This window comes from Equus quagga, chromosome 1 (genome assembly GCF_021613505.1).
Source record: "Equus quagga isolate Etosha38 chromosome 1, UCLA_HA_Equagga_1.0, whole genome shotgun sequence".
In the NCBI taxonomy this organism is placed as follows: domain Eukaryota; kingdom Metazoa; phylum Chordata; class Mammalia; order Perissodactyla; family Equidae; genus Equus; species Equus quagga.
The window spans coordinates 46,982,760-47,009,213 of NC_060267.1; the positions used below are offsets into that span (position 1 = coordinate 46,982,760).

At 40.0% G+C, this 26,454-nt stretch overlaps 1 protein-coding gene across 2 annotated transcripts; it reads left to right on the forward strand.

The window, feature by feature from the left end:
• Positions 1-1,538: 1,538 nt before the first annotated feature.
• On the forward strand, positions 1,539-26,047 carry YBX3 (Y-box binding protein 3). 2 transcript variants are annotated; one of them, XM_046661772.1, is made up of 10 exons: positions 1,539-2,023; positions 5,753-5,816; positions 6,832-6,865; positions 10,088-10,177; positions 11,879-12,001; positions 15,051-15,254; positions 20,913-21,010; positions 22,886-23,057; positions 23,734-23,833; positions 25,473-26,047. In XM_046661772.1, exons 1-9 carry the CDS (start codon positions 1,768-1,770, stop codon positions 23,797-23,799), a joined length of 1,107 nt encoding a protein of 368 aa, XP_046517728.1. In that variant the 5' UTR covers positions 1,539-1,767; the 3' UTR covers positions 23,800-23,833; positions 25,473-26,047. The 2 variants fall into 2 exon arrangements, with proteins under 2 accessions (XP_046517728.1, XP_046517736.1); XM_046661780.1 differs by lacking the exon at positions 15,051-15,254 and having other exon boundaries at positions 1,541-2,023.
• Positions 26,048-26,454: the final 407 nt, after the last annotated feature.

Here is a 26,454-nt window from a genome sequence, read left to right on the forward strand (position 1 = left end):
TCCTCTCTGTCTTCGTTTTTTCCTCCCAAAGCTCCAATACTCAGTTGTACATTGTAATTGTAAATCCTTCTAGATCTTGTATGTGAGCCTCTGCCACAGCGTGGCTACTGACAGAGAGATGGTGTGGTTCTGCTCCCAGGAATTGAACCTGGGTGCTGAAGCAGAGTGCCACGAACTTTAACCACTAGATCATCAGGGCTGACTCACAATGCATTTTCTTTAATTTGTATTTTTCATGGATGGAGTAAGAAACTAATAAGGCAGGATAGTTTCATAATTATTTATAATGAATGTGCTGATAAGTAAATGAGTTTGCAGAGGTCTTTCTGTTTGTTTTCATTTATAAACATTTACTGTGTTCTAGCTCTATGCTAGGTACTGCACTAAACCAGTTGGGTTATAATGATGAATTACACTTGATAGCTACCTTCCTGATGTAGCCACATAACAAATAATTCCAGGAAAAAAGGTAAACAGCATAGCGGAATAGGGAATGAGAAAAAGGAGCTTTTGTTAGACCAGACACTGTAGTTACATAGGATAATCTCATCTTATTTCCCTAGCACCTTTGAGAAACTCTCATTGAGGAGGAAACAGACTCTGAGACATGGAATTCCCAGCCCAAATTAACAAAGAGCAGCGCTAGAATTTATACCTAGGTCTGTCTGGACCTCAGAGGCTGGAAGACCAAAGAGTCCTGTATTCCAAGAGTTCTTGGGTACAGGTCACAGTCCTTCTGGCTATGAGGTTAGTATAAGCCAGTCCAGTCTCTGAAGGCCATGTGGGCTCTTCAAACTGAAAAACGTTCAAGTGATCTGTTTCTCTGTATTTCTCATCCCTGAGGCTAAGACGGCTCAGTTGCTTGTCTTCACCAGCTGGCAGAGGCAATTGGAGCAGAAGGTAGGATGTGGATTCATTCGGCTGTTTTTTCAAGTAAAGTATGAAATATAAAGCGCTCGTTATTTGTTGCTGTCAAGTTGGTATACACTCTTTTTACTTGAATTCTCTGAGGTTTCGACCTCAGTTTCCTCATCTGTGGATTAGAGACTAAATTATCCGTAAATTATCTTTCAGGAGTAAGTAGCCAAATAATCTTAAGATTTTACTATTTCGTTTCTTAACTCCTGTATCAGAAATAGTTTCAGATGCTTGATAAGTGCTGAATGCATAAATATAAAGGATTTAACAAAGTGTTCGGGAGCGAGAAGCGCAGCGTTATCTGGATACCCTATTTTACCTCTCCTAAAGGTCAGTTTCAGGCGCCAAGATGCCTTGAGGAAGGAGAGACCCCGTGCCCGGCTCCGACAAAGAGACAGCAGCGCTTTCTCACAAAACTCCAGATTACAATGCAAACCTCAGATTTACTCCTGCTTTCCTTGACTCCCCAGCTCGGCCCTGCGCCCCAGTCCCGGGCGCACTGGTGGGTTGGAAAGGGCATCAGGCGCCTTTAAATGCTAATGAAGCCGATGCCCAAGTCGGGAGCCAACTTTCTCCACCCTCCTCCCTCGCCGCCCTTCCCTCCGGGCCGGTGCGCCGCCTAGAAAAACTTGTGCGGGGCCATTTTTGGGGCAGTAAGATCGAGCGAGGAGCCCCGAGCGAGCGCGCAGCCCAGAGCTCGAGCCGCCTCCGCCGCGAGACCCGCCGCCGCCGCCGCGCCGCGAGAGCCGCACCGGCCTCCCCGAGAGCGAGCCGGCCGCCGCGACCCCAGCCGCGCTAACCGCCGCCCAACCGCCACCAAGGTGCCCGAGTGAGAGCAGAGGAGGCGGCATGAGCGAGGCGGGCGAGGCCACCACCACCACCACCACCCTCCCGCAGGCTCCGGCGGAGGCGGCCCCCGCGGCCCCCCAGGACCCCGCGCCCAAGAGCCCGGGGGGCAGTGGCGCGCCCCAGGCCGCCGCCCCGGCGCCCGGCGCCCTGGTCGCAGGAAACCCCGGTGGGGACGCGGCCCCCGCAGCCACGGGCACCGCGGCCCCCGCCTCTTCAGCTCCCGCCGGCAGCGAAGACGCGGAGAAGAAAGTTCTCGGTGAGTCAGGCCTGGGAGGGTCGGGGCTGCAGCCGGCCGCCGAGCACGCGTGGGCAGCCCCCGCTGCGTTTCCCTCGCGGGCGGGGCAGCCGACAGTGCGGGGTCCCCGGGGACTGGGGTCCCAGCGCCGCTGGCTGCAGCCCGCCTCTCCTGCCGGAGCTCCCAGCCGAGCGCGCGGGGTCCTGCGCTCCTCGCGGTCCGGGGCGCGTCCCTGCTGGTCCTGGGCCAGTAAGTTGGGTTCTGAACCTCGGTGACCTAGGCGGGCTCTGTCGCCCATTCCCGTCGTAGAGAGTGCCTCTGTCCCTCTGTCCGAAAGGAAAAGAGCGGCAGTCTGGGAGAGAGGAGCCTGGGGAGGGATGGTTGCGGATGGAAGAGAGGGACAGACACGTGGGATGGGGACTTTGGAGACCTTGTTTAGGATCTTGGGGGTGAGGACAGGATTTCCTTTGGGGAAGAGTGAGGCGCTAGGAGAAGGCAGGGAGGGAAAGGGGGAAAGGCTTCCTGCTGGGAGGGCTCAGGTGTCTGTCCCCGACGCCCTTCCCACATGGGCAAGGGCAAGACGCCAGGCTTCCGTCCGCCACATGCCGGTAAAGGAGGTGTTGCAATCCTCTCTGGGAAGCTTGGGTCTTGGTCCCACGTCGTCCTCCCTCTCTGTGTCCACTGCTGCACGAAGGAATCAGTGTTTACCAATCGCTCCACGTTTTCTTCTCTCTGAACTGTGGGAACGCACTTTGTGCGGCAGCTGAAAAAACTTGGAGCGTGGGTGTGACGTTTGTTCAAAACATCGTTATCTTGGGACTTGTAACTTAGGAAACAGGAAGATGAGAAATTCAGGTTTGGGGGCAGAGCGTTAGAAAGGGGTTTTGTGGTCGAGGTAGGGTTTGTCACGTTTTTCAGCGGTCTCTCCTTAAGTAACTCTCTGTGTGAGGCCTTCAACAGGCTGACAAAGCCGGTGGGTGGTGAGTAAGCTCTCTGAAGAATGTATATCACTCTTTCTCTTTTAAACAGGAAAGTTAAGAGATGGTGCAGGATGCTTCAGAGAAATGTTCAGTATTCTGGGTGGGGCATATTTGATCTTTCTGAGCCTTGCCTGCCCGTTTCTAAAAAGAAAATTGAGGGAATAATGTGAAGGAAGTGTAATACCATTCCCTGTTCCCCACCTGGAGAGGCCTGTTTTCTTGTTTTTCCAGGGCATTTACTCATTACTGCCAAACAGCATGTTAAATGTAACCTGTGTAGGTTAAGAAACAAAATAGCCCTCATTTTCTTGGATTGAGAGTCACTTAAATCTACTCAGTATTTGTATTGTGATACTGTTTCCAACAAGTGTTTCTTGGAACACTTCCCTGCAAAATGTCTGATACAGACAACCTTGAGTTATCCAAAGTAGTGTTAAGATCTATTCTTAACAATAATTTATTTTTGTATAAAGGAAATTTTGCGGTTTTTCACTTCATCCTTGTGCCCTTCTGCATCTAAAGTAAACTTCTGGATTTTAAATTAAAGTAGATATCTTTAAAGAGGAAGGAAACAGATAAAGTTAATTTCCCCACCCAGCAGCTGCTCTTCAGCCTTGACCACATCCCTGGTGAAGTCTGGAGGTCCTTCATCTTTCCACTATAACTCCTTTACATGACATTTCAACACTGTCAGTTGGTGTCCAGTGTGTTCTGCCGTCTCCTTTCCTTTGCCAAGCAAACACATGGGTGCCTAAAATGTGTCAGGCACAGGGCTGACTGAAATGGAATTCTGGTTTTGGATTCTCCCAGTACAGACGGTCTTTAACTTCAGTGTCTAGCCAGGGCCGGGGAAAGAAGTTTACCTGAGGGGAAACAGAATTTCCCTTCTAATGAACATTGTGGAAGCCTGTGGTCTTCCTCTGTACCCCCTTCCTGCTTTGTGTATGTGAAGTGAGTGTATGGTTTTAAAGCAAGAAGTGTGCATAAATATATGTTTGGCCATATGAAATCAATGGAAATATTTGTGGAATTAGAAAATTTTTTAAAACTGCATTGGGGACTAAAAATAACCTTCAGCCTGGATTGAAGTTAGACTTGAGAATCATTTTTCATCTTTTTCCCTATTGGGTTAATGTTGGCTTTCTAACCAAGATTCTCCTTTGACAGTGCTAGACATTAACTATATGAAAATGAATCAACAATGGCTTTTATCCTTCTATTTTCCTAGGTCATTAATTTTGGGAGAAACGAAAGGAGGCGCAAAAAGCATATCATTTGAAATAATGTGTGCCTTAAAAGCATATGACTTATCAAAAACAGGCCTCTTCTATTGACATTTTGATCTAAAACATGAAATATTTTTTCTTCTTTGCCCAGCTGCTCTAATTAGAATGGCCTAAAAGTGAAGATGCCAATGGTTTAATCTCTTCATTGAAGAGATCTTCCTTACTTGGAATTAGAGCTGGAGATTGCTCAGTCAGTGGCGGACTGAATGACTTTGGAGGCATAAAGAGTTGTTTGTTTTTTTTTTCTTTTTACAAAGAGAGTTAAAATACTTTCTCAAGCGTATCAATCTGGCAAAACTCAGAACTAACCCTGCCCACAACAAAGCAAGTCCTAATTACTATTTTAGTTTTGAATTTGAAAGCTGAATCCTTAATGTTTATCCTTGGAAATTATAAACTTTGTGTCTCATAGAGAGGCAACATGGATTAACGTTACTTTCATTCTCTGCTAAGCCTTTTTTTTTTTTTAAGGCACTCTATTGTAAGATTTCCTGTTTCACTGAGTTTTGATGATTGCTTTATGCATTTCCTGAATTTAGACATAGGCGTTTCCTAGATGTCCTGAGTTCGACGTTCAAAACTGGTTCAAAGAAGACATCTCACATCATACTTGATGACTGAAATAAATATGCATCTACAAAGTACAAGTTGTATGACCATACTGTTTGTTTAGATTCCTTCTCTTGAATACTGTTAAAATCTGGTGTTATACAGAAATGGTCCTACTCATGACAGAAAGTCGAGGCAATAATGAACTTAAGAGAGGAGGATTTTATAGAAAATGCTGAGCTTGATTCCCACCAACTGCAGAGAGTAGGGTAAACAATGAAACAGAAGCCCAAATTCATCACTGTGGTTTGAAAAGGCCTGTTGCATCATGTCTCAGGGTGGTAAGTACAGAACTGGGTTGAGACAGCATCAGTTCTATTATTACTCTTGACTTCTCTTGTAGGGCGCCATCTGGCAACCAGACAAGTTACTTTGTGTCTTTGTATATTAGATATTAACAAGGAGCTACTATTTCGCTTATTAAAGTTTGCCTAATATTTCAAAGCATGAAAGTCATGTGTTAAGGTTATTGGTACTTACCTTGTTCATCTGTCTACATTCTCTTTCCTTGTGACCCTTCTTTTGCACTTTAAAAATGTTCCTTTGTTAAAACTTTAATCTTAAAGAGCATTTTTAAAATTTTTCCTCCAACGGTGTTTCCCAATTTTAATTATTGCAGATTTGTATAGACTATGACCACTCCTTATGACTTTACTGAAAAGTTTTACAAGGAAGAAAGGTTTAGTCTTCTGAAAAGTATCCCTTATGATATCCTCACTTGCTCCGTTTTCTTTTCCTAATATATTTTGGAATTAAGCTTTTAGTGGTTTCCCCAGGTATGTTGAGGATTTATATAATGCTATCATGACCTTAGTGATATGAGCTTTATCTCTTTGTAGGTCAGATACTAATTTATCTGCTTAATCCTATTTTAGCCACCAAAGTCCTTGGCACTGTCAAATGGTTCAACGTCAGAAATGGATATGGATTTATAAATCGGTATGTGTGTGTTATCTCTACATGTTTTAAATACACACTTATGTTGTGGCACCAGTAGTTACAAATCCTTACTGTACTTTATTAATGGCTTGTGGAAATTTCAAGATTTCTAGGCACTGTAAATATGCTGATTTCTAAGCTCTTGGTCATTAAATATTAATTAAAATACATTTCCAGAATCTGATAAATAACTTATTTTATACCATCTAGTCATTAAAAGAAAAAGAGGAGGAGGGAGATAAATCAGAAATGGGAAGGGCCTTAGGATAATTGAGCCCATAACCATAATTTCACAGATGGAGAAATGGAGTCTTAGACTGGTTAAGCAACTTTCCTAAGGTCGTACAAGTGGTGAGTAATTGAGCTGGATCTGTAACCCAGGTCTGGTCCAAGTCCTGTGTAGAGACTGTAGTGTTTTCTTTAAACCATGGTAACTTCTGACCATATAGGAATGAGAATGCCCTGCAAGCCTTTGGGATTATTATGATGTTTTTACATGATATCGTCATTTTCTTTGCTCTCTCTCTTCCCCCACTCCCTCCCCACTTAGAGAAATTCCTCCAATTTCTTCCTGGTCTGTTTTGTTGGGGGTGGGGAGAAGTTAGGGCCGGGGGGGGGGGGGGCTGTTTTAGGTTTCAGTGTAAGGGGAGCCTAGTTCACAGCTGTGCCCTGTCCTTTTAACTGTCTTGCTTTGCTTTTGCTGGGAGGGAAGTCTAGGGCTCTGATTACATACCACGTGATTTAGAAAGAGATGAGAGGAAAGGGGTATTTCGCACGTTGAATCTGTGTGCTTGGATCTAAGCCCTGTGGTTACGTGGAGGAGTAAGGTGAATATCTTTGTGGGTTTAGAAGTTTTTAACGAGGATTGATTCTAGGCATCTGAATTAAGTTTAGGGGATAAACGAAAATTTATGTTGTATTTGGGGTCTTGGGTCTAAACCCAGAAAACATCTGTTTTTGTAAGTTTTTCTGCATACTTAGTAGCTTTAATTGTGAACTTTTCGTCTTCCAACAGAAATGACACCAAAGAAGATGTATTTGTACATCAGGTAAGTGGGATAATAAATGTTACATCTGCCATGTGAGGAAGGAGGCGTCTGTAATCTGCTGCTTTCTCTTTCCCAAAACGAGCTCCTGTAAATTATTCTACTCTGAATTCTCTCTGTGATTTTATTTTGGCAAGAGAGCTCAATTCCACATTTTAAGATCGGCAGACAAACTCTTCTGCCCCCTCATATTAACTGTTTTTGAATGGTTTTTTTTTTAATGAAGTGCTATTTACTTAGGCCACTTCCTAATTTTTAAAGACTTTGAGTCCTTAGCGAAAAACCTTCTGTGTCCATGTCAGCATCCTGTTCTCCTGACCTCATGGTTCCTCCTTAGCATTTGGCTGGAAGCGATCTGGCTTTTGCCTGGGTGGGTATCGGTTAAAGCTCCTCTATCAGAGCAGCTCTGACTTGAAGTAAACAGCATAGCGAAGCAGATGGTTAGGGTGTGCGTATCCAAGACATGAGGAACCGTTCCCAGGATAATCCTCACTCCTGTTCCAGTGAGGCCCAGTTAGCACGTGTCCGGGTCAGAAGGCCCACATTCCCTAGATTGCAAGGAAACATAGAAAATGGGTAAGCTGTGGGAAACGTGGGCTTCTCTGCTACAGGTATCTCAGTCTTTCTTTACGTTATTATCCCAGGATGTTATTTATTCTATTATTGTGTATCCTGACTTGCTTTACAAAATAGATTAAAAGAGGGAATACACTTGCTGTTCTTTTTGTATGTTTGGTTTTCAATGAATTGTCTCGAATGTGTGTGTTCTTAGTGTATAACCACAGGCAAGTAGAGTGACAGGTACTAATACCAGCACGTTTACCTGCTGGGCTCCATCAAGCATCTGGTTTTCTGTGCTTTTGTTTCTTCCCGTTTAGGTTTGTGTGCACATTTAAGGTGGGTGTGGTCATGGAGAGAGTGATGTCTAAGAATAAGCTCTCTAGGAGTGGTTTCTGTTGTTTATATTTCTACTTGACTTGATATATTTCAGTTGTGCCTAGATAATTTGAGTAGACTTTTTTGTTCAGATACAGTGACTTTTAAAGTTATAGCAGACTGAAAGGAAGTGTTGTTTATAATAACTGGAGGTAGACAGACCTTTTGGGGTAAGAACTCTCCGTTTGGTGACTGCTGAGGTGAAGGACCCAGCAAGTGTCTGTTCCAGTGGCCAGCTTCATTAGCTGTGAGTATGTGTGACCTGATTCCAGCCCCATGAGGTTGTGTGGTGAGTCACCTCGATGAGTCGAGGCCTGCCCAGTTTAACAGGAAAAAAAGGAACAAGCTGGCAGGGAGGGGCTGTTTTTGGAATGGCTGAATGTTCGAACTGCGTGTGCATGTATCCTGTCCCGAACTGCCTTTTTTCCTCTGTGGGTGAGGTCTCTGCCCTATTGGATCATTCTTTTTTTTCCCCTCCCTCCTACTCAGAGTAAGGGAAGGGCTGGATAACACATGCCTAATCGCTTTATAAAGTACAGTTGACCTAGTTCCATAGAAACTCAGAGCCCCTTTAACTGTTTAGAGATACCAGCTGAAGAAATGGAAATTCATTGCAGGAATTATTCTCTCCCTTCCACTGGTTGAAAAGAGAGGCCTGTTCATATGCAGATATTTAGGTACAGATGTTTAATGCAGGATAACATCTTCATTAACCTTTTCATGTATTATCAGGGAATGTATAGGGATGAGTTGACATATGAATGGTGTGATGGGAAAAATATTGAATAAATACAGCACTGTACAGGTATATGAATGCCCTCCCACTCCCAGCTTCCCCCCGGCCATATCTTTATGCCTTCAGATAAATCACTCATTAGCCTCATGTTTCCTCATCCATAAAGTGGGCAGGGATTGTGGGGGAAGAGGCCGGATTATCAGTACTATTTTGATTCTTGAGGTAATTTTGTATATCCTATCAGAAATACCGATCCCCTTGGCATTTTGTCATTCCTTTATTTCTATTCTTCATCATCCCTCCTCCCCTTCACACATTTTTAAATTCCTCTTGGGGTTAGCAGTTTCTCTTGTCTACAGAAACCTTTAAACCTAAAGTGTGTGTGTAAGATTTCATGAAGGCATTTTTCCCACCTACTGATGGAGCTACAGTCTGAATCTCGGACACTTAATAGTTTGAGGGAAGTCATACAGTCACGTGTCAAGTAATGATGGGAATGCGTTCTGAGATGTGTGTCGTTAGATGATTTTGTCATCGTGCAAACATAGAGTGTACTGAAGGAGAACAAAATCTGCCACCTTAAAATGTGTCACTTTAACATGATTATTTTAGGCTGATTATTTTTAAGAAACAAAAGATGTAGAAAGTATTTGTTATCTCCCCTTTAACTGCCTAAAAGAATTCAGATTAAAAACTTGTCTCAGGAAATGAGCTCTCACCTTAGCATAACATGAACTAGGTGGTAGACAGGGAGGAGGAGCCTAGAAAAGCCCCTTTGTTGGGCTCCCCTCTGTGTTCTTCTGTTTCTGTGTGACAAAACACTTGTTTTTCAAATATTTGTTCCTTTTCACCTCCCGGTGAACTGGCTTCTTTCCTTTCAAGTCCCTGAGTCTCCCTACCCCCAACAACTTCTTTTGTCTTTAGCTGAGGATGGTATTTAAGGTGAGGGCTTTAGCTATTTTAGTGAGTTATTCTGTTTTCCTGGGTTTCTCCCATGTATATGTGTTATTAAACTTTTGTTTTGTTTTTCTCTTGTTAATCTGTCTCATGTCAATTGAATTCTTAGACCAGCCAGAAGAACCTAGAAGGGTAGAGGAAAATTTCTCCATACCCTACAGTACTTACACAAACCTGGACGGGATAGTCTACTATACACCTAGGCCATGTGGTACTGATCTTATGGGACCACCATTGTACATAGTGTCTGTCATCGACTGAAACATTACGCAGCGTATAACTGTATATCTGATATCATGACTAGGGGATCATCTGTAGCAGAAGTGTGTAGTAACTACACGTTCTGTTTGATCCACCTACCAAGATGAAGTTTGAAGGATAACATGAATCAAGAAAGTAATATGGAACATGGTTTTATAGTGTGTGTTTGTTTTGATTTATTTTGTTGATTTGGAGATCTAGGTTAGTAGGAGAATAATTCAGAAAAGTAATAATAAGTCAACAGTTTCTTCAAATACCCAGTAAACTTGAAAGTGATGAAATCTGCGGCCAATATTGACATATACTTCATTTAGAGTTTTCTGTTCTTTTGACAGACTGCCATCAAGAAGAATAACCCACGGAAATATCTGCGCAGTGTAGGAGATGGAGAAACTGTAGAGTTTGATGTGGTTGAAGGAGAGAAGGTGAGAGAAAATTGTGGCTGGGTATCAAAGTGTGCTGGCACAGAGTTTTCTTGCATAGTAAATGGTAAGAATTCACAGTACTTTGGATTTTTTCTGTGACAGGAAGAAGTGACTTTTAAGTAGAAATACTTTTGATTATTGAATGTCATTATAAACGTTGCTTGATGTATTATAAAAGTACATTTTAACTTCTCATTTAATAAAGGATGAACCCTATTTAATTATGAAAGGAGAAGCTAATTTATCAATATTAAAACTGACATATTTTGTTTTGGTACCAAATGTATGTTTAAGTATAGATAAAAATTTAACCATTTTATAGTGTTAAAAATAGATAAAAGCTGCTCTGGGGAAAAATATTTCTTTTCATAAGAATAAAATTTTCAGGCTGTGATTTATAAGCACTTATAGTAAAGAATGTTTTAATCTCAGTAAAAGAAGATTCAAATTGAGTATAATGCTTGTGTTTTCTCTTTGGCTTGGATTTGGGAAAGCTGAAGGCATCTTGACAGATTGGTTAACAGCTTTGTTCAGATGAAGAACAGCCCAAGAAGCTAAGAGATCATTTTGAAGTGTATCTACAGAATTTTTTTCTGCTGTTAGATGTTTAATTCCAACAGTCCATTATAGGTATCAGTAAAATAATATAGAATAAGAATAAAAACATTTTAAAAACTTATTTGGTATCACTGCCATGGCAGCTAATAGTGGCAGCTGATTATACACTAACTGAGTGAATGACTAGTTAACTCCCATGCATGTGCTCTTTCCACGTACATAGACACCATTCCATAGGCCATATTCTTAGTGGCTCCCAAACTGTTTTGTTTTAAAAGAAAAACACTTTATATCATTTAATATAGAAATTTAAATGATATCCCCAGGGTATCTCGCAAATCTCTTGGCATTTCAGATCGCCTTCCAGCAAATGCTGGCCTGTAATGATTGATCTCTAATATCCCATCCAACTCTTAAAATACTGTTTTGCCAGGTTAATTTTACCTCTGTATGTTTTCAGAACTTGAGGTTTTACAAATTGATTTAGAGTGTGAAATATACTCTTGAATCTGTGTTGTCTGAATTTTTTATATTTTGGAAGCGTTATTTTATCCATTTGTCTGTATGATAATAAGAATGCTAGGTCTGTTTCAAGGATAGTAGCGAGGTCTAAAGAGGGACTCCACTTGTGGAAACTAGGTGTTACTAAATCAAAGACCCTTCTTCCTTGTTGCTGCCCCGACGGGAGAAGTTTCACTCTCAGTAACTCAGTGCCGTACAGGGCCATGTGAGCCCCTGAATAGGGATTCTATTAGAACCTCTGAGAGTAACGTAAATTTCAACATTTTGGAGGAAGATAACATTGTCTAAGTTATTTTCCATTGAGGAATTTTCTTCCTAGTCTAGCATTACTCTTTTTACAGTTGCATCATATTGACCAGTTTATGTTCATTAAAGAGGCACATTCTGCTCCTGAACTTAGTATAAACAAACAGAAGGCAAAGTTTACGTTCTATATCTTTAAATCAGGACATCAAGCACCTTGCTCACCTTATTAAGACTTAGGTGTGTTTTCAAGGTCGCAGTAGGAATTGTTGGTATGTTTTGCCATTCTCTGACACTCTGACTGTCTAAGGCTGTTTTTTGGGGTTAGTTTAGCTTCTTCTTAATTTTGAGGGTGTATTTGTTTATTTTCTTTCTCAGGGTGCAGAAGCAGCCAATGTGACTGGCCCGGATGGAGTTCCTGTAGAAGGGAGCCGTTATGCTGCTGATCGGCGCCGTTACAGACGTGGCTACTATGGCAGACGCCGTGGACCTCCCCGTAATGTATGTTGTCTCTCTTCCTAATCAGCGATTGAAAAAATTTTCACATCTAAAGTTAAGTGTACATACTTGGAGCAGATAAATGATGTATCTTCTCCTGGGGACACAAAGTGATTTTTTTGTTTTTTTGGATGGGAAATTTTTGGTGCCCAGAATTTATCCATATAGCCACTGGTCTCACTGGAAACTTGGCATTCAGAATTTGTATCAGTTTGTGTGTATTTGGCTGCAAGTAACAGACATTTCATTGTCTTGTAACAAGCAGGCTTAATTAAAGTAGGCTATGCCAAGGTTGTCAAAATGGCTTTCTCTTCATTTGGCTTTTGTCTGGCCAGAACCTAGTCATGTGGCATTCACTGGCAAAAGGGAATGAGATTTCTGTTTCTGGTTTAAACGTTTTGTTCATCTCTTGGTGCTGGCACTGTTGACCTCTTAAGAAAATTAGCGTTTGGTTGGCAAGGAGGAATGGGGAATAGCTCCAGAATAGGCAATAAACAGTGCTGGCCACAGGAGTATTAAATAATTTACCTCAATTAAGTAGCTGTTTCATTTAGCATAGCCTTTTCCCATTATTTCAAATCAAAGTAAAGAAACATCAATTCTCTAGATTTTTAATTCTTTAGATTGGTACCAATCCAGGTGAAAAGATTTAAAACCAAGTCTGGCCAGAGCTTTCTTAGGAGGCTCAATTTAAAGTATTCTCAAGGCACCCAAAAAAGAATCTCATTCGTTTGTGGTCATGAGGATCCTATTAGATTTGAGTCATTTTAATGGTTCTAGAATTAATACCTTGGATTGGCACCATAGAATAAAACTCAAGATGCTTTGTGAGCACAGGATTATGGCTACATCTGTCATCCAGGGAAAACTTTTGAAAAATCTCACCAGAATAAAATATCTGCAGGTTCAGAATGACTTATCTCTATGCTTTGATAGATTTATATCTTTCTGCTTACCTAAATGCTTTTCCTCTTCATTTTATCATCTTCACACCCTGCCCAAATAGATTTTTATCAGATTCCTTATGACATCTTGTTTTTCTGTTTCTATAGTTCTCTTACCTATGTTTTGCTTATCCTACTTGATTTTTAATGATAAGGTGTGCAGGGGGTGGGAGTAGGGAACGAGGTACCATAGCTTTTACCACATCACATCAACTCTTTCAAGTTCATCAGATTCACAGAGCTCTAGTTGTGATTATTTTGACTCCTAGGTTAATTCAGAAGTGAAAGTGGTAGAAAACCTTTGGTGAAAAATTTTCTTTTAAAGACTTTTCTCCTCAAAGGGGTGGAAATTCTGAAGTTATGCATGTAAATGATATTTAGAAATAAAATTGTTGAACTCTGAAAGTATACTTAAATGAAGATGTTCTGTTGTCCCGACAGCTTATTGAGTATCTCTCAAGAGTATGTTTGGCAATGGTGCCATTATTCTTTTTTTTTTTTTAAAGATTTTATTTTTTCCTTTTTCTCCCCAAAGCCCCCTGGTACATAGTTGTGTATTCTTCGTTGTGGGTTCCTCTAGTTGTGGCATGTGGGACGCTGCCTCAGCGTGGTCTGACGAGCAGTGCCATGTCCGCGCCCAGGATTCGAACCGACGAAACACTGGGCCGCCTGCAGCGGAGCGCGCGAACTTAACCACTCGGCCACGGGGCCAGCCCCGGTGCCATTATTCTTATTTTGGAAAACTCTTAGTGAAAGATTTGGCTGTATAAAACTCAAAAAGATGTGAAAAGCCTAAAAAGAAAAAATAATTTGTGCAGTTTCACATAATATTTTGGTGAACATTTTTTATGCTAGTAGTCTTTACATAATTGGGGATCATAGCTGATACAGGTTTATGAAGTTTAGAATGGCTTAATTTTTCTGAAATTAGGCTTAGTTGAGGCAGTAGTTGAAGTTTTCCCTTTAAGTAAAATTTGAAATAAAAAAATTCTTTAAACGATGCTTGGTTTTTTGTTTATATTTCTTAATATAAAATATTAGTTTGTGATATGGTAGTTTAAAAATGGGAAAAAATATAAAATGAGTCTGTAATTCCCTTTGTTAATAAGGCCTATATTTAGAAACTGCCTGTATCTATTACTTACCACTATCTGTTAAAGGGCAATTAAAACTTTATTCCTAAACATATGAAGAGAATCATACCCTAAGTCAGTGGTTCTCAAACTTTATGATTTTTGGACCCATTTATATGCTTAAATATTGTTGAGGATACCAAAGAAGAGTCCACTTTTATCCTCCACAAAGCATATCTACTTTGTGTGTTTATATCTACTAATATTTATTGTGATAGAAATTTGTTACTTAATTTACTTAAACTCATTACATGTAAATACAAATAACATTTCTTATGAAAACTAGATGTTTTTAAATTGAGAAGCATTGTTTTCTTTAGAGTTTTGCAAATCTCTGATGTCTGATTTAATAGGCAGCTGGATTCTCCTAGCTCTTTCAGCATTCAGTCTGCTGGGAGACCCCACCATACACTTGGGAGAGGATGAGATTCGAAAAGGCAAATAGTATCTTAGTAGCATTATGAGAATAGCTTGACTTCGCTAACCCTCGGGAAGGGTTTCAGAGACCCCATCCACACTTTGAGAGCTGCCACATGAAGTATACCACTTAGAATAAACCTGTTGATAACACTACAAAATGTGTTTTTTTTCTGGACTTTGCCCCAGTGGTTGGTAAATATCAGGAGACACATTTGGCAGAGCTAAGTATTATAAACCTTGTAGATGTTCTTTGGGTGGTTGGTCAACTGCTATTCATCAGTTCTGATTAGGTGACTATTAAATTTGTTATAGATTGATTGCTCTTGCTTTTCTGCTTCTTGGTATTTTATCTGCACAGATCTACCTTAATCTTAATGTAGTTTATCCCAGGGAATCACATGATAATCTGGGTTAAATGCATTTTGTCTGTATCATAGAAGGGGCTATTCCTTGTGGGGGGAGATTTTTCTTTTGGTGATATTCATTCTAAATGGTAGTCTTTGGTTCTTTCCTTGCTGAAACTTCTTCTGAATCTCTGTTTCTTTGCTTCGCTAGTACGCTGGGGAGGAGGAGGAGGAAGGGAGCGGCAGCAGTGAAGGATTTGAGCCCCCTGCCACTGACGGGCAGTTCTCTGGGGCCCGGAGTCAGCTGCGCCGCCCCCAGTATCGCCCTCAGTACCGGCGGCGGTTCCCGCCTTACCACGTGGGACAGACCTTTGACCGTCGCTCACGGGTCTTTCCCCATCCCAACAGAATGCAGGTAAAATTGCACCTGGGACTCCTCTACAGCAGTCCTCACCCCTCCGTCCTTCCTCTGCCTCCTCTTCCTCCTCCTCCTCCTCCAACACCAGCTGCCGGAAATAAAACCCTGCTTGTGGCTTCCCGATGCTCCAAAAGTGGAGGCAAGGCCTGTAGTCTGCTTTTTCAGAGCAGTCATTCTAGTAACTTTTCGAAAAGCAACCACAGGAGCCATGCCTGTAATCGGGGACCCTGGTGGATAGTTTATGGATAGTTATAGTTTATGGAAGAATAAAAGAAATAAAGTAGAGAGACAGATGGTATATGTACGAGCTTGAACTCTCATGTCAGGCAGGCCTGGGTTTGAATCTTGTCTCTGCTACATACTATCTGTAAGCTTTTGAGAAAACCAAACTTTAGAGAGATTAACTTGTCCATCCATTAAATGGGGATTGTAATGTGCCTTCACTACGGGGTTATGATGATTAAATCAAAGGTAAAGACTTGAGCACTATGCCTCAGGATAGATAACATCTGTACGGTCCTTAATTCAGATGAGAGAATGTTGATTATTAAGAAAACCTAACTAGAGTGGAGATTGTTGATTATTGATTTATTCCCCTTTTTTACTACAAAATATTGATATAGCTACTGTGAACTTGACATGTAATTAATAAGCCTTCTACCTAGCCAGCCCTGGTGGTCTAGTGGTTAAGACTCGGCGCTCTGACCACTGTGGCCCAGGTTCGTTTCCTGGTTGTGAAACCACACCACCGGTCTGTCAGTTGTCATACAGTGGCAGTGGCTGACATAGAGAACTCAAACTAACAACTAGGATACACAACTGTGCACTGAAGCTTTAAAAAAATAACAAAAATAAGTAAGCCTTATACCAACTTTGCTGTTCCCAGGAAACTTGGAAAACTTGGGATAGGACATCATTTTTGCTGTCACTGCTACAACTTTTTCCTCTTCATGTCCTTGGTTTTTGTTGTTTGTTTTTCTACTAAGTGTTTGACTGAACATTATGTTCAGTGTGTTCTTTGCTACCCTGCTCCTATCCCATCGTGCATGATGTGTTCTTTCTACATTGCTTCTTGTTTTTTCCCTTCCACTCTGTAACAGCTGTCCCTGACAAATGTGCTAAAAATAACAAGTAGACTTACATATATGGGGAGATTGGGTACATGAGGCATAGGTTTCTGTAGGGCAGCACTCTGGGCTTCTAGGAAATGAAGACAGGAAGAGTCAGTGAGATTATAATACACATTTATTTTTAGTGTATTAGTAGTACCTTCCTGACATAATCATTCTTAATATTTAGCATATACATTTGTATCATAGTTTTTGAGAACATGATTTTTTTCCATATTGTTTGAAATAAAGTATATTTTACTTTAGGAATTGAAGGTTCAGAGCAAAGTGATTCTCTAGTGCCATGTAGAACATTATTTGTGGAAGTTGGTTGAAAGTTAATTTTGGAAAAGTGTGCTATTCTGATAACTGCATTTAGTTGTTTTAACTTGGCCAGAATTTCTTACCCATTCCATATCTGAAATAAAAGCTGTCTTAGATTCCTTCAACAGTTTTCCCTTAGAATTTTTCTAATACATACTATGTTTGGATGTTCAGTGACTAAGAAGTCTGCTTCAGCCAACTGATAGCTTCAAATGAAAATTCCTAAAACTTTCTTCCATATAGTTACGCTACTGCCAGATTGTCAATATAATGACTTAAAAGTATAGAGAGATCTCTAAGATGGTAAAATTATTGAGGTCAAAGAGAAATGTCTTTTCCAACACTTTCTATTATATACAAAACTATGAAATTCATTGAATAAAACAGAAAATAAATGATAATAATCATGTCAATAGTGTTTCATAATAGTGCTACATAATGTAGCATGATACGTCAGTAACCAAATGACTTCTATTTTTTAAAGATAATTCTACGTATTTGAAAATTAAATAGAATTGGTTACTGAGCAAATGTCAACTATTTGTAGTCTTTGAGAAAAGAATTATATGGTAGAGGAAAGGGAGCAGCATTGTTTGGCATCTACCAAGTGGCAGACATTTGAAATCAATTCTTATTCAGACTTCCTTACAGCTTTATGTATGAAGTTGGCAATGGTTTCTCTATTTTTGTTGTTACAAATGAAGAGATTTGAATATTTAAACAAATGGACAACTTTTACCTAATGTTAAATGGGTAAGAAGTGGTGGAGCTTGATTTAAACTCAGTCTGTCTGCCCCTGCACTTCCCATTCAATCATTCTAGTAGACTCTCAGCCTTTAAGCATGTTAATTGCTGTTTCTGACTTTTTTTGTGAATCAGAGTTCCTGAGGAAGAAGCAGCTTTGCTTGTTCAGAGAACTAAAGGAAAGCTCATGTGGTTGGGATGGTGTGAGTGAAGAGGAGAGGGGTAGGAGGTGAGATCAGGGTGATATCTTAGGGCTGATCAAGTGTGCCTGGGAGACCGTGATAAGGAATGTTGGCCTACTCTAAATGTAGTAAGAAGCCAGTAAGGCATCTAAATAGGGAAGAAGCATACTGAAGAGATCATCAGACTGCTTATGGAAGCTAGATCATAGGAGGCAACAGCAAGAAGTAGGGAGACCAGCTACTATACTCTCCCTGTGGAGAGATGATCATGGCTTGGATTAGAGTGCTAGTAGTGAAAGTGTGATAAGTGGTCAAATTTAGAAACAGTGTTAAACATAGAAATGTCAGCATTTGATGTGAGGAGTAAAGAATAACCTCTGACTTTTATTTAAACAACTGTAGGGAGACTGAAGAAATGTCAGATTTAGGGGGAGAAGTGGAAATCATTTGGAGATCTTTTTCCCACCTTAAATTTTACCTTCAAGTGGAGATGGCAGGTCGGCAGAAAAATAAAACAGAGTCAAGAGGTAGAAAGTGGCTTGAGGGAGGAAGGTGTAGTTTTAGATAGATAGTTGACAGAGTCTTTGGAGCTTTATTTGAGAAAAGACCTAAATGAAACATGGGAGCAAGTCATTGAGGTACTGGGAAAGGGCAGGAATGGCAGAGGGAATGGCAAGTACAAAGGCCAAAGGAGCCTGAAGGGAGAAATGGGACTGAGGATATACTTCAGAGTCATAAAAACATGGAAAGGCATGGGGGCAGGATGAGATTCACTAGAAAATGAATGTGGGTAGAAAATTGATTCTAGGACTGAGTTCTGGGGCATACCAACAGTTAAAGATTAGGAAAGTGAGGAGAGTCTAGCAAAGAACAATGAGAAGGATCAGATAGGGAGAATGTATTTCATGAAGGAAATGCTGTGTTAAATGCTGTTGATAAGTAGAGGAAATTAGGTTGAAAATTGATTATTGAAACTTGGAGGCTAGTGGTGTGGTGAGACAAAGTTCTGATTCGCATGAATGTGAAAGGAGAGGGTGAGGACCAAGAGATATCATATTCCCCTTGGAGGAGGTTTCTGTGGTGGTGGCAGTGGTGTTTTCCTTTAGTGTGATGTCTGTAAAGGAACTTAAAGAAATGGGGCAGTAGCTGGAGGAGGATATGGCGTTAGGGCAAGGTTTTTATCTGATTTGATTTTGTTTTTACATGGAGTGAGTTCTCTCCTGGTCTCCCGTACCCTGTCCCTCACCAACAATTTACTCCTAAAGCTATTGGATGAACGGATCAAATATGCCATACATACACACACATTTATATATATGTAACTCACAGTGTGTGTGTGTGCACATATATTTGTGTGTATGTGTTCCTTGGTTCTGTCTACTGAAATAGCCTGAAATCAGTGACACCTTAATAGCATTGAGCATACTTGGCCCCCAGCTTTTCATTTCTAAATATCATTCTCCAATAAAAAGAAGCTCCTTTGGAGAAATGACTGATTTCAGAGCTGGGCCAGAGAAAGTACAATATGAGCCTGGAACATCTTGTTGTTCCAGAAAGCAAGGAAGTACTCAAAGAATGTTGGAGCTGTGTCAACAGGACATGAGCCAGCTTGAAGGAGTTCTCATTGGCCTGTAATGATAGTAACAGATTATAACTCATTGAATAAAATAGAAAACTGTGAGTCTATGCAGATATAAATACATAAATTAATATATTGAGAATTTGATGAGGAATAGAATATTTACAGACTTTGAAAGTACTTCTTCACAAAATCCTCATTAATTACAACAGGAGAAAAAGTAAATTGATAGTGAAGGAGCCTGGCAAGTACCACCTTAACTACTTTTCAAAGTGAACATTGTAAGTAACGGTACAAATTGAAACCGTATGTCAGCTGACAGGATGCGATGAGAAGAATGCAGTGTCGCTTTTGTGGCTTCCCTGCCCAAGATGTGTAAACTAATCATCAGGAGACACCAAACAACCCAAATTAAGGGATATTTTACGAAACAGCCAGCCTATAATCTGTAAAAGTGTCAAGGTCATGAAAGCCAAGTAAACATTAAAGAACTGTTTCAGACAGAGACACAACTAAATTCAGTGCGTGATTGTATGGGTGTTTTTGCTGTCAAGGACATTTTTGGGACAACTGGCAAAACTTGAATGAGAGCTAAGTACATTCTATACTTCCAGCTTTTCTGTAAATTTGATTATTTCAAAATTTTAAAAAAGTTGAAAAAGATGGGTACTATTTCAGCATGTTTCTATGTCTAGATGGAAATGATGGTGCAGAGCAGGGAAAAAATAGTGAAGGAGAGAAGGAGGGATAGAGTGTTAAAGTGCTCTCGTAGGTGAGAGAGGGGTTGGCTTTGGATGTGAGCATGGACCTCTTACCCTGTGTCATAAGAGAGAAGAAAATTAATACAAATGCAGGCAGGTTGGTATTTGATAGTGGAAAAAATGTAGAAATGCTTTTCTGATTGCTTCTCTTTTCTTAGTGAAATATGGAGGAGAAAGGAATATTAATTTTGGCAAAAGAAGGTTGAGATGTGGCTGTGTTGTAAAGAATTTCAGAGACTGCTGCTGGGGTTTATTTGTTAGTTTTTAGTTGTTCTCTGTTCCCCTGGAAGTTCTACAATAAGTTAATTTTATTCCCCTAGCTTAAAATAATTTTATCATCAAGGAAGTATATTTTATTTTTTTAAGTAACATTTAGTTTAATTAATTTAATAACATTTTATACATTAAATTGTGTAACATTTTATAATAATAATGCAGACAGATTAAAGGAAAAAATTATAAAAGGAAGAAATCACGAGTGAGAGCGTGGTTGAGATTGTGATGCCAGGAGTCATTGTGAGGTGTGAGAACTTTTGAAGGTAGAAACCATCATGGTATGGAGGGGACATCTGATTGTAGAATTAGTGGGTCTGGGTTTGAAAAGATGGAAAAGATTCTCGTTGCTCACATGTAGTGTATCATTCCATTTCCTTTTATAATATAGGTTTTCTTTCATGAGATGAATGGAACATTTCAAAATGCTAAATTAATATTGTAAAATAAAATTAAGTGCCTTGGGCGAAGGCAAAAGACTGTTCTAGTGAGAGTGAGTTTTTCTTTCCATCTTATCATTCACAAAGATCTAATCAATAAATAGTTCACTGTTATAGTTGAGAGTTCCCAGCTTTGTAATGAAGCATTTTTTTACTTTTAAAAAAATTGAGTGGAGCTGTGTGCTCTGAGTCTCATATCCTGTAGCATGATGCTCATTTTCAGCTCTCGTTGCCCTCTTATAGGCTGGTGAGATAGGAGAAATGAAGGATGGAGTCCCTGAGGGAGCACAACTTCAGGGACCGGTTCATCGAAATCCAACTTACCGCCCAAGGTACCGTAGGTATGTGACACTACCCACTAACTAATGACCAGCTGAAGGACTTGTGAGTGACAGTAGAATTTATGAGGATATGGTGGGTTTGTTTTGTGGGTTTATTATATAACTAGAAGGTGTAGCTACTTTGACTGGGTGCCTGTGATTTTTGGAGGACTCTGCAGTACACATTTTCACATGGTGGCGTGACGTTGCCCACCTACTTAAGAATTAGAGTTTTCAGGGACCGGCCTGGTGGCAAGGTGGTTATGTTTGTAAGTTCTGCTTTGGTGGCCCAGGGTTCACTGGTTTGGATCCTGGGTGCTGACCTGTGCACTGCTTATCAAGCCATGCTGTGGCAGGCATCCCACACATAAAGTAGAGGAAGATGGGCACACATGTTAGCTCTGGGCCAGTCTTCCTCAGCAAAAAGAGGAGGACTGGCGGCAGATGTTAGCTCAGGGCTAATCTTCTTCTTCAAAAAAGAATTTTCAGTTATCCCTGTACCAAAACATTATTTGTGTTCCATAACTTTTACATGATATAAATTAGTACTTAATTTTTATTATATTTAATGAAATAAATTAATCGATGGGTAATTCAGTGGTAGTGCTACAAATAGAGGAAGAATTGAGTGCCAGGGAGTATTTGGGATCCTGCAGATTCTGAAAGTTCATGCAGTCTAGCCTAGGGGTTAAGTCAGGGCACGTTGTCTGTTTTTAAATTCCCACCCTGCAGTTAGTAGCTGTATCTCCTTTGGCAAGTTTCTGGAGTCTCTAAGACTTAGTCACCAGGTCAGTAAAATGGACACGAAGGAATATTCTACAGTTGTCGATAGGGTTAAATGTACTAATGCATCTAAGATAATTAGTATGGTGCCTGGTATAGTAAACCCTCAATAAATATTAGATATTATTACCACCAATGATATTAATATGAGTGAAGGCGAGGGTTATTTTATTTGTGCTTTATCCCTTGTGAAGACTATGAATTGGGGGCTAGACTCCCTAAGATCCCTTTTAAGCTTTTTATATTGTAAGCCTTCCTGTTCCTTTACTGTATCCTTGAGGTAAGTGAAGAAAGTAGAACTTCATTCCTGAGTAACATTCATACCACCTTGAAGTTTGGCAGCATGGTTTATAGAAAGGAGATCAGATATATTATTTTGGGAAAGGATATGTACCACTCTACATCCTTTTCCTCACAAGATTCATTCTAGTTTTAGGCATGTTAGACATAATCATTCTAATGATTAATTAGTAAGGACTTGAAATAAGAGACTTCATAGAAAAGTCTTAATGAAAACAGTAGACTGTAGTATATGTGAATGCCAGCTCTGTCAGTCCCTAGCTGTATTATCTTGGGAAAGCTGTATTTGACCTTTTTGACCTATAAAAACAGCAATCTCATATGATTTAACCAAATACTTCTCTCTAAACCTCTTGGTTTTCTCTATAAATCCAACTCACAGAATTAGCATCGAGATTAAGTATTTAACATAAAAACATACCTGCACAGGCCCTGGCACATAGTAAGTAGTATTAGTTTTCTTCTCATGTTTAATCCCCTTAGTCTCCACTAACTCTGTTCATGGAGGGCAGATACCAGGCCACTTTTCTTTTTTATTTTCCTGTCCTCAGTGCCTATCCAAGTGCCTGGTAGGACCATAGTATGTGTTCAGTATGTGTTTGTCCACTACAAATAGGTGTCCAGCTGAAGGGGGAAAAATAGGATTTTTTCACCAAACCTTTGTTCCATTTGCTGCATTAGCCTGTGCATAATTCTAGCAATAAGTACGGATCAGTTGACTTTTTAATCTTTAAAAATAAATAAAACTTTATGTTCTTGAGGACCCTGGTCCCATGGCACTTGTTCTCTTTTCTCTTGTGGTCTCTGTTCCAGGGGCCCTCCTCGCCCACGACCTGTGCCGGCTGTCGGAGAGGCTGAAGATAAAGAGAATCAACAAGCGGCCAATGGTCCAAACCAGCCATCTGCTCGCCGTGGGTACCGGCGCCCATACAACTATCGGCGTCGCCCCCGTCCTCCTAATGCTCCTTCACAAGATGGCAAAGAGGTAAATCAAGCCAGCCAGAGCATGTCACCAGATCATCCTTAATCATGTCAAACTAGTATTGCATTCTAAGAGTGGTTTTATAGTCTAATAATGGCACTTAAATAAATATATATTATTTATATATAACATTTTATATGAAGTGTAATTTATAACATTTACAGATACAGTTTACATATAATGCTTTATATTATATATAACATATATAATATGTATAATATGTAATAACATTTAGCCAAAGAGCCATATATATATATAGAGAGAGAGAGAGAGAGAGAGTATGCCCTTCACATAACACAAACCAAATATTTGAATTCAACTAATTCAGCATTCTCTGAGAGAATTATCCACACTAGTGGAGATTCAGAGCTAAAGCATTTAGGGCTCTCCAAACAAAGGACAGCATCTCTAGAGAGGAACCTGCCTGTAAGCATGTGTTGAAAGCAATCGTACGTATATCATAGACCTTCCATTACGGAGAGTGGTGATGTGTCGTTGCTGTTTGCAGGCCATTCTTCTGTGGAACTAATTTTTGACTTGTACTTAAAAGTAGTTAAAATTTTGCACAGTGATTTATCTTCATAGGAAGATTCCAGCTTTTGAGACCTTTTCGTCTTGAACTTTCCGCTGGCGTCTGCATGGATTCATTTCTGGTATGTGGTTTTGTTTTGTGTTTTAGACCAAGGCAGGTGAAGCACCATCTGAGAACCCTGCTCCAGCCACCGGGCAGAGCAGTGCTGAGTAACACCGGGCTCCCCAGGCACCTTCACCATCAACAGGTAAGAGCTTGGGAGCCCGGGCGTGGGGTGATAGTTCTCAACAGTAGCCCAGAGCAGTCTAACCTAGTTTGTGAGTCATCTGGGCCAATCTCTTATCTCCATTGGGATTCTGGAGAAGGAGTGGCTTCGGTGGTTAAATATCCCTGGGATTGACCTTATTTTTGCTATGCGTTGGGGGCATAAACCTTCAGACAGAGTTGATGATCATATTCTTTTTTCTAGACAGATAACTTTTATTAAAACCGCTTAAGAAAACTTTTGAAAGTTTTACTTGTCTGACACCTGGTGGCCAATTTGATAATTTTAGAGTGCCTGACAGAGGCCTCATTTTACGAACAGCAGACTGATCTGTAGTATAAACTAGTCATTTTTTTCTTCCTTTTCCCCTTTGATAACCAAGATTATTGATTTTGAGGCAGTTCAGTATAATGTGTGAGAGCCTGCAGATTTATGTATCCAGTCCAGGCTCTACCACTCATTTGCTGAGTGGTCTTGAGAGTTTATTTACCCTTGGTCTCAGTAATGTCTGCTGCTGCTGCGGTGGGGAGACTAGCTAGACGCACCCTCGAGGGCTGTTGCACAGCTTTCGTGAGGTAACGCATGTGAGATGCTTACACAGGGCACGGGGAAGAACCTCCACTAAGGTTAGCTCATTATCTTCGTTGTGGTTTCCTACTTTTTTCTATCTTCTTGTTAAAGATCTTGGAAATTTTATTTACGTAGGTAGAAATGTAACAGGATAGACTGACCCAGTTATAGAGCCAGTCTTAAAAGAATTTATAAGCCTTAGTTGATTTCATTCTGGGTTTTTCATCTAATAATTTCTGAGGCTTTAGTTTTTTAATATTTCTTGGTTGTTGCTCTTTTCATTAAATAAATAAGAATTAGCTTTTATTTAAAAGAGAGGTTGTAAAACTCATAAAAAAATGTTAAGATTTCATGAAATTTTGAGATGATTATAAGTTCCTACTTTTTAAATGCCATCTGCTTTTCTATGCAGTGGTTGGGATTTAAATTAACCTTCCATTAGGGAGACAGTTTTAGGCTGGGAATATTCTATTTTATCTCGAGTGGTGTGGACGGTTTATCATAGAGATAAATTCCCTGTTCAAACTTGTTTGTATTAACTGACTTAGAATTATGTATCAGTCATTTTAGCCATAACCTTTTCCTAAGTAACATTATTTCTGGGTATTGTTCCTAAGAAAATAACCCAAAAGATGGGGGAAAAAACATTTCTCCTATTTACAATGTGTCTACCATTGGGGAAGTAGGTACGTGCTGTGCGTGGTGTATTCATATGAGGAGGTGTTGTGCAGTCGCTAAAATGACTATGCAAAGTTAGACCATGGTTGTTCATTTGAAAGGCTTCATGATAGTAATTTTCTTTTATATAATTTTACAAAATTTTTACCATTATGCACTGATTTTCTGGGTTGTAAAAATACTTTATTAAAACGTAAGTTTCGATTAATCTATAGTTGACAAATCTATAGAAGAATAACGTGTAGATTTTGTTGAGAGCTTCTGAAATAAATATTGTTTTTTAAATTACATGAAACATAACTTTTTGCCTTTTTATTCTTTAACTCTTGGTCATTATGCCATTCTTTATAAGTTTGATTTTAATTTTTTCCAGGTGACCTAAAGAATTAATGACCATTCAAAAAATAAAACACAGCAAAAAGCAGACCACGACTTTACCAACACCAAAGAAACATCCAAGCAATAAAGTGGAACACTAACCAAGATGTGGACATTAGAATGTTTACTATTATTCTTTATGAAACAAACAACTTTACAAAAGGAAAATGTCAGCACATTTTTCCAGCAAGCTGAGATCCCGGGAATGCCTGCACACAAGACAAGAGAGCGACCTCCCCAGTTTCAGCAACCACTAGGTTTATATTTTTTTCCTGGTTTTTACTGTTTTGGTAATATGAATTGAAAGAAGAAATATTCATACCACAGGGGGAGAACCCCAACCAAAGAAATCTGAAATATATAGTAAATGCTTTTTTTCCTCCTTTTTTGTTCATTTTGGATGCTGGTGCTAAACTTGCAAGTGTCATGATTTAAAAAGAAATTTTGTGCCCTTCTTATTTATTTCTAGGATGAGGGGAGGATAACATTTTTGCTTTCTTATGCGACTCTCTTTGGAAATGTGCAGTATAAAGTTCCTCAAAAATAAAATTTTTATCTTTGAAAGGAAAAGGTGTATAACTGGAGTATGTTTTCCTATCTTAGCATATGTTTTGTCTTTTTTTCCCACACTTGATCCAGTTGACTTAATAGCAGACTCAGAGCTTCAGGTAAAGGGAGGTTTGTGCTATTTAATGAATGTAGGCATATGAGTTTGAGAGCACAGGAAGTGGGATTCCGTTTGGAATGTGAAACTGGAGATGAACAAATTCATGTCGGAGTTCAGCAGTGGGCGTGCTTTGTTTGGTACTCTGAATCTCTTGAGTAATCTTCATTCAGGTGATGGGTGGCTTTCGGTTAACAGCATCCTTTAGATCAGTGAAGAAGTTAGTAGTTCTAACTTCAGTTCTTGGACTTCCATCCCGAGGTTTTCAATACCAGCTGCTGTGTTGGATGTGTATATGTGTGTCTTTCAGAAA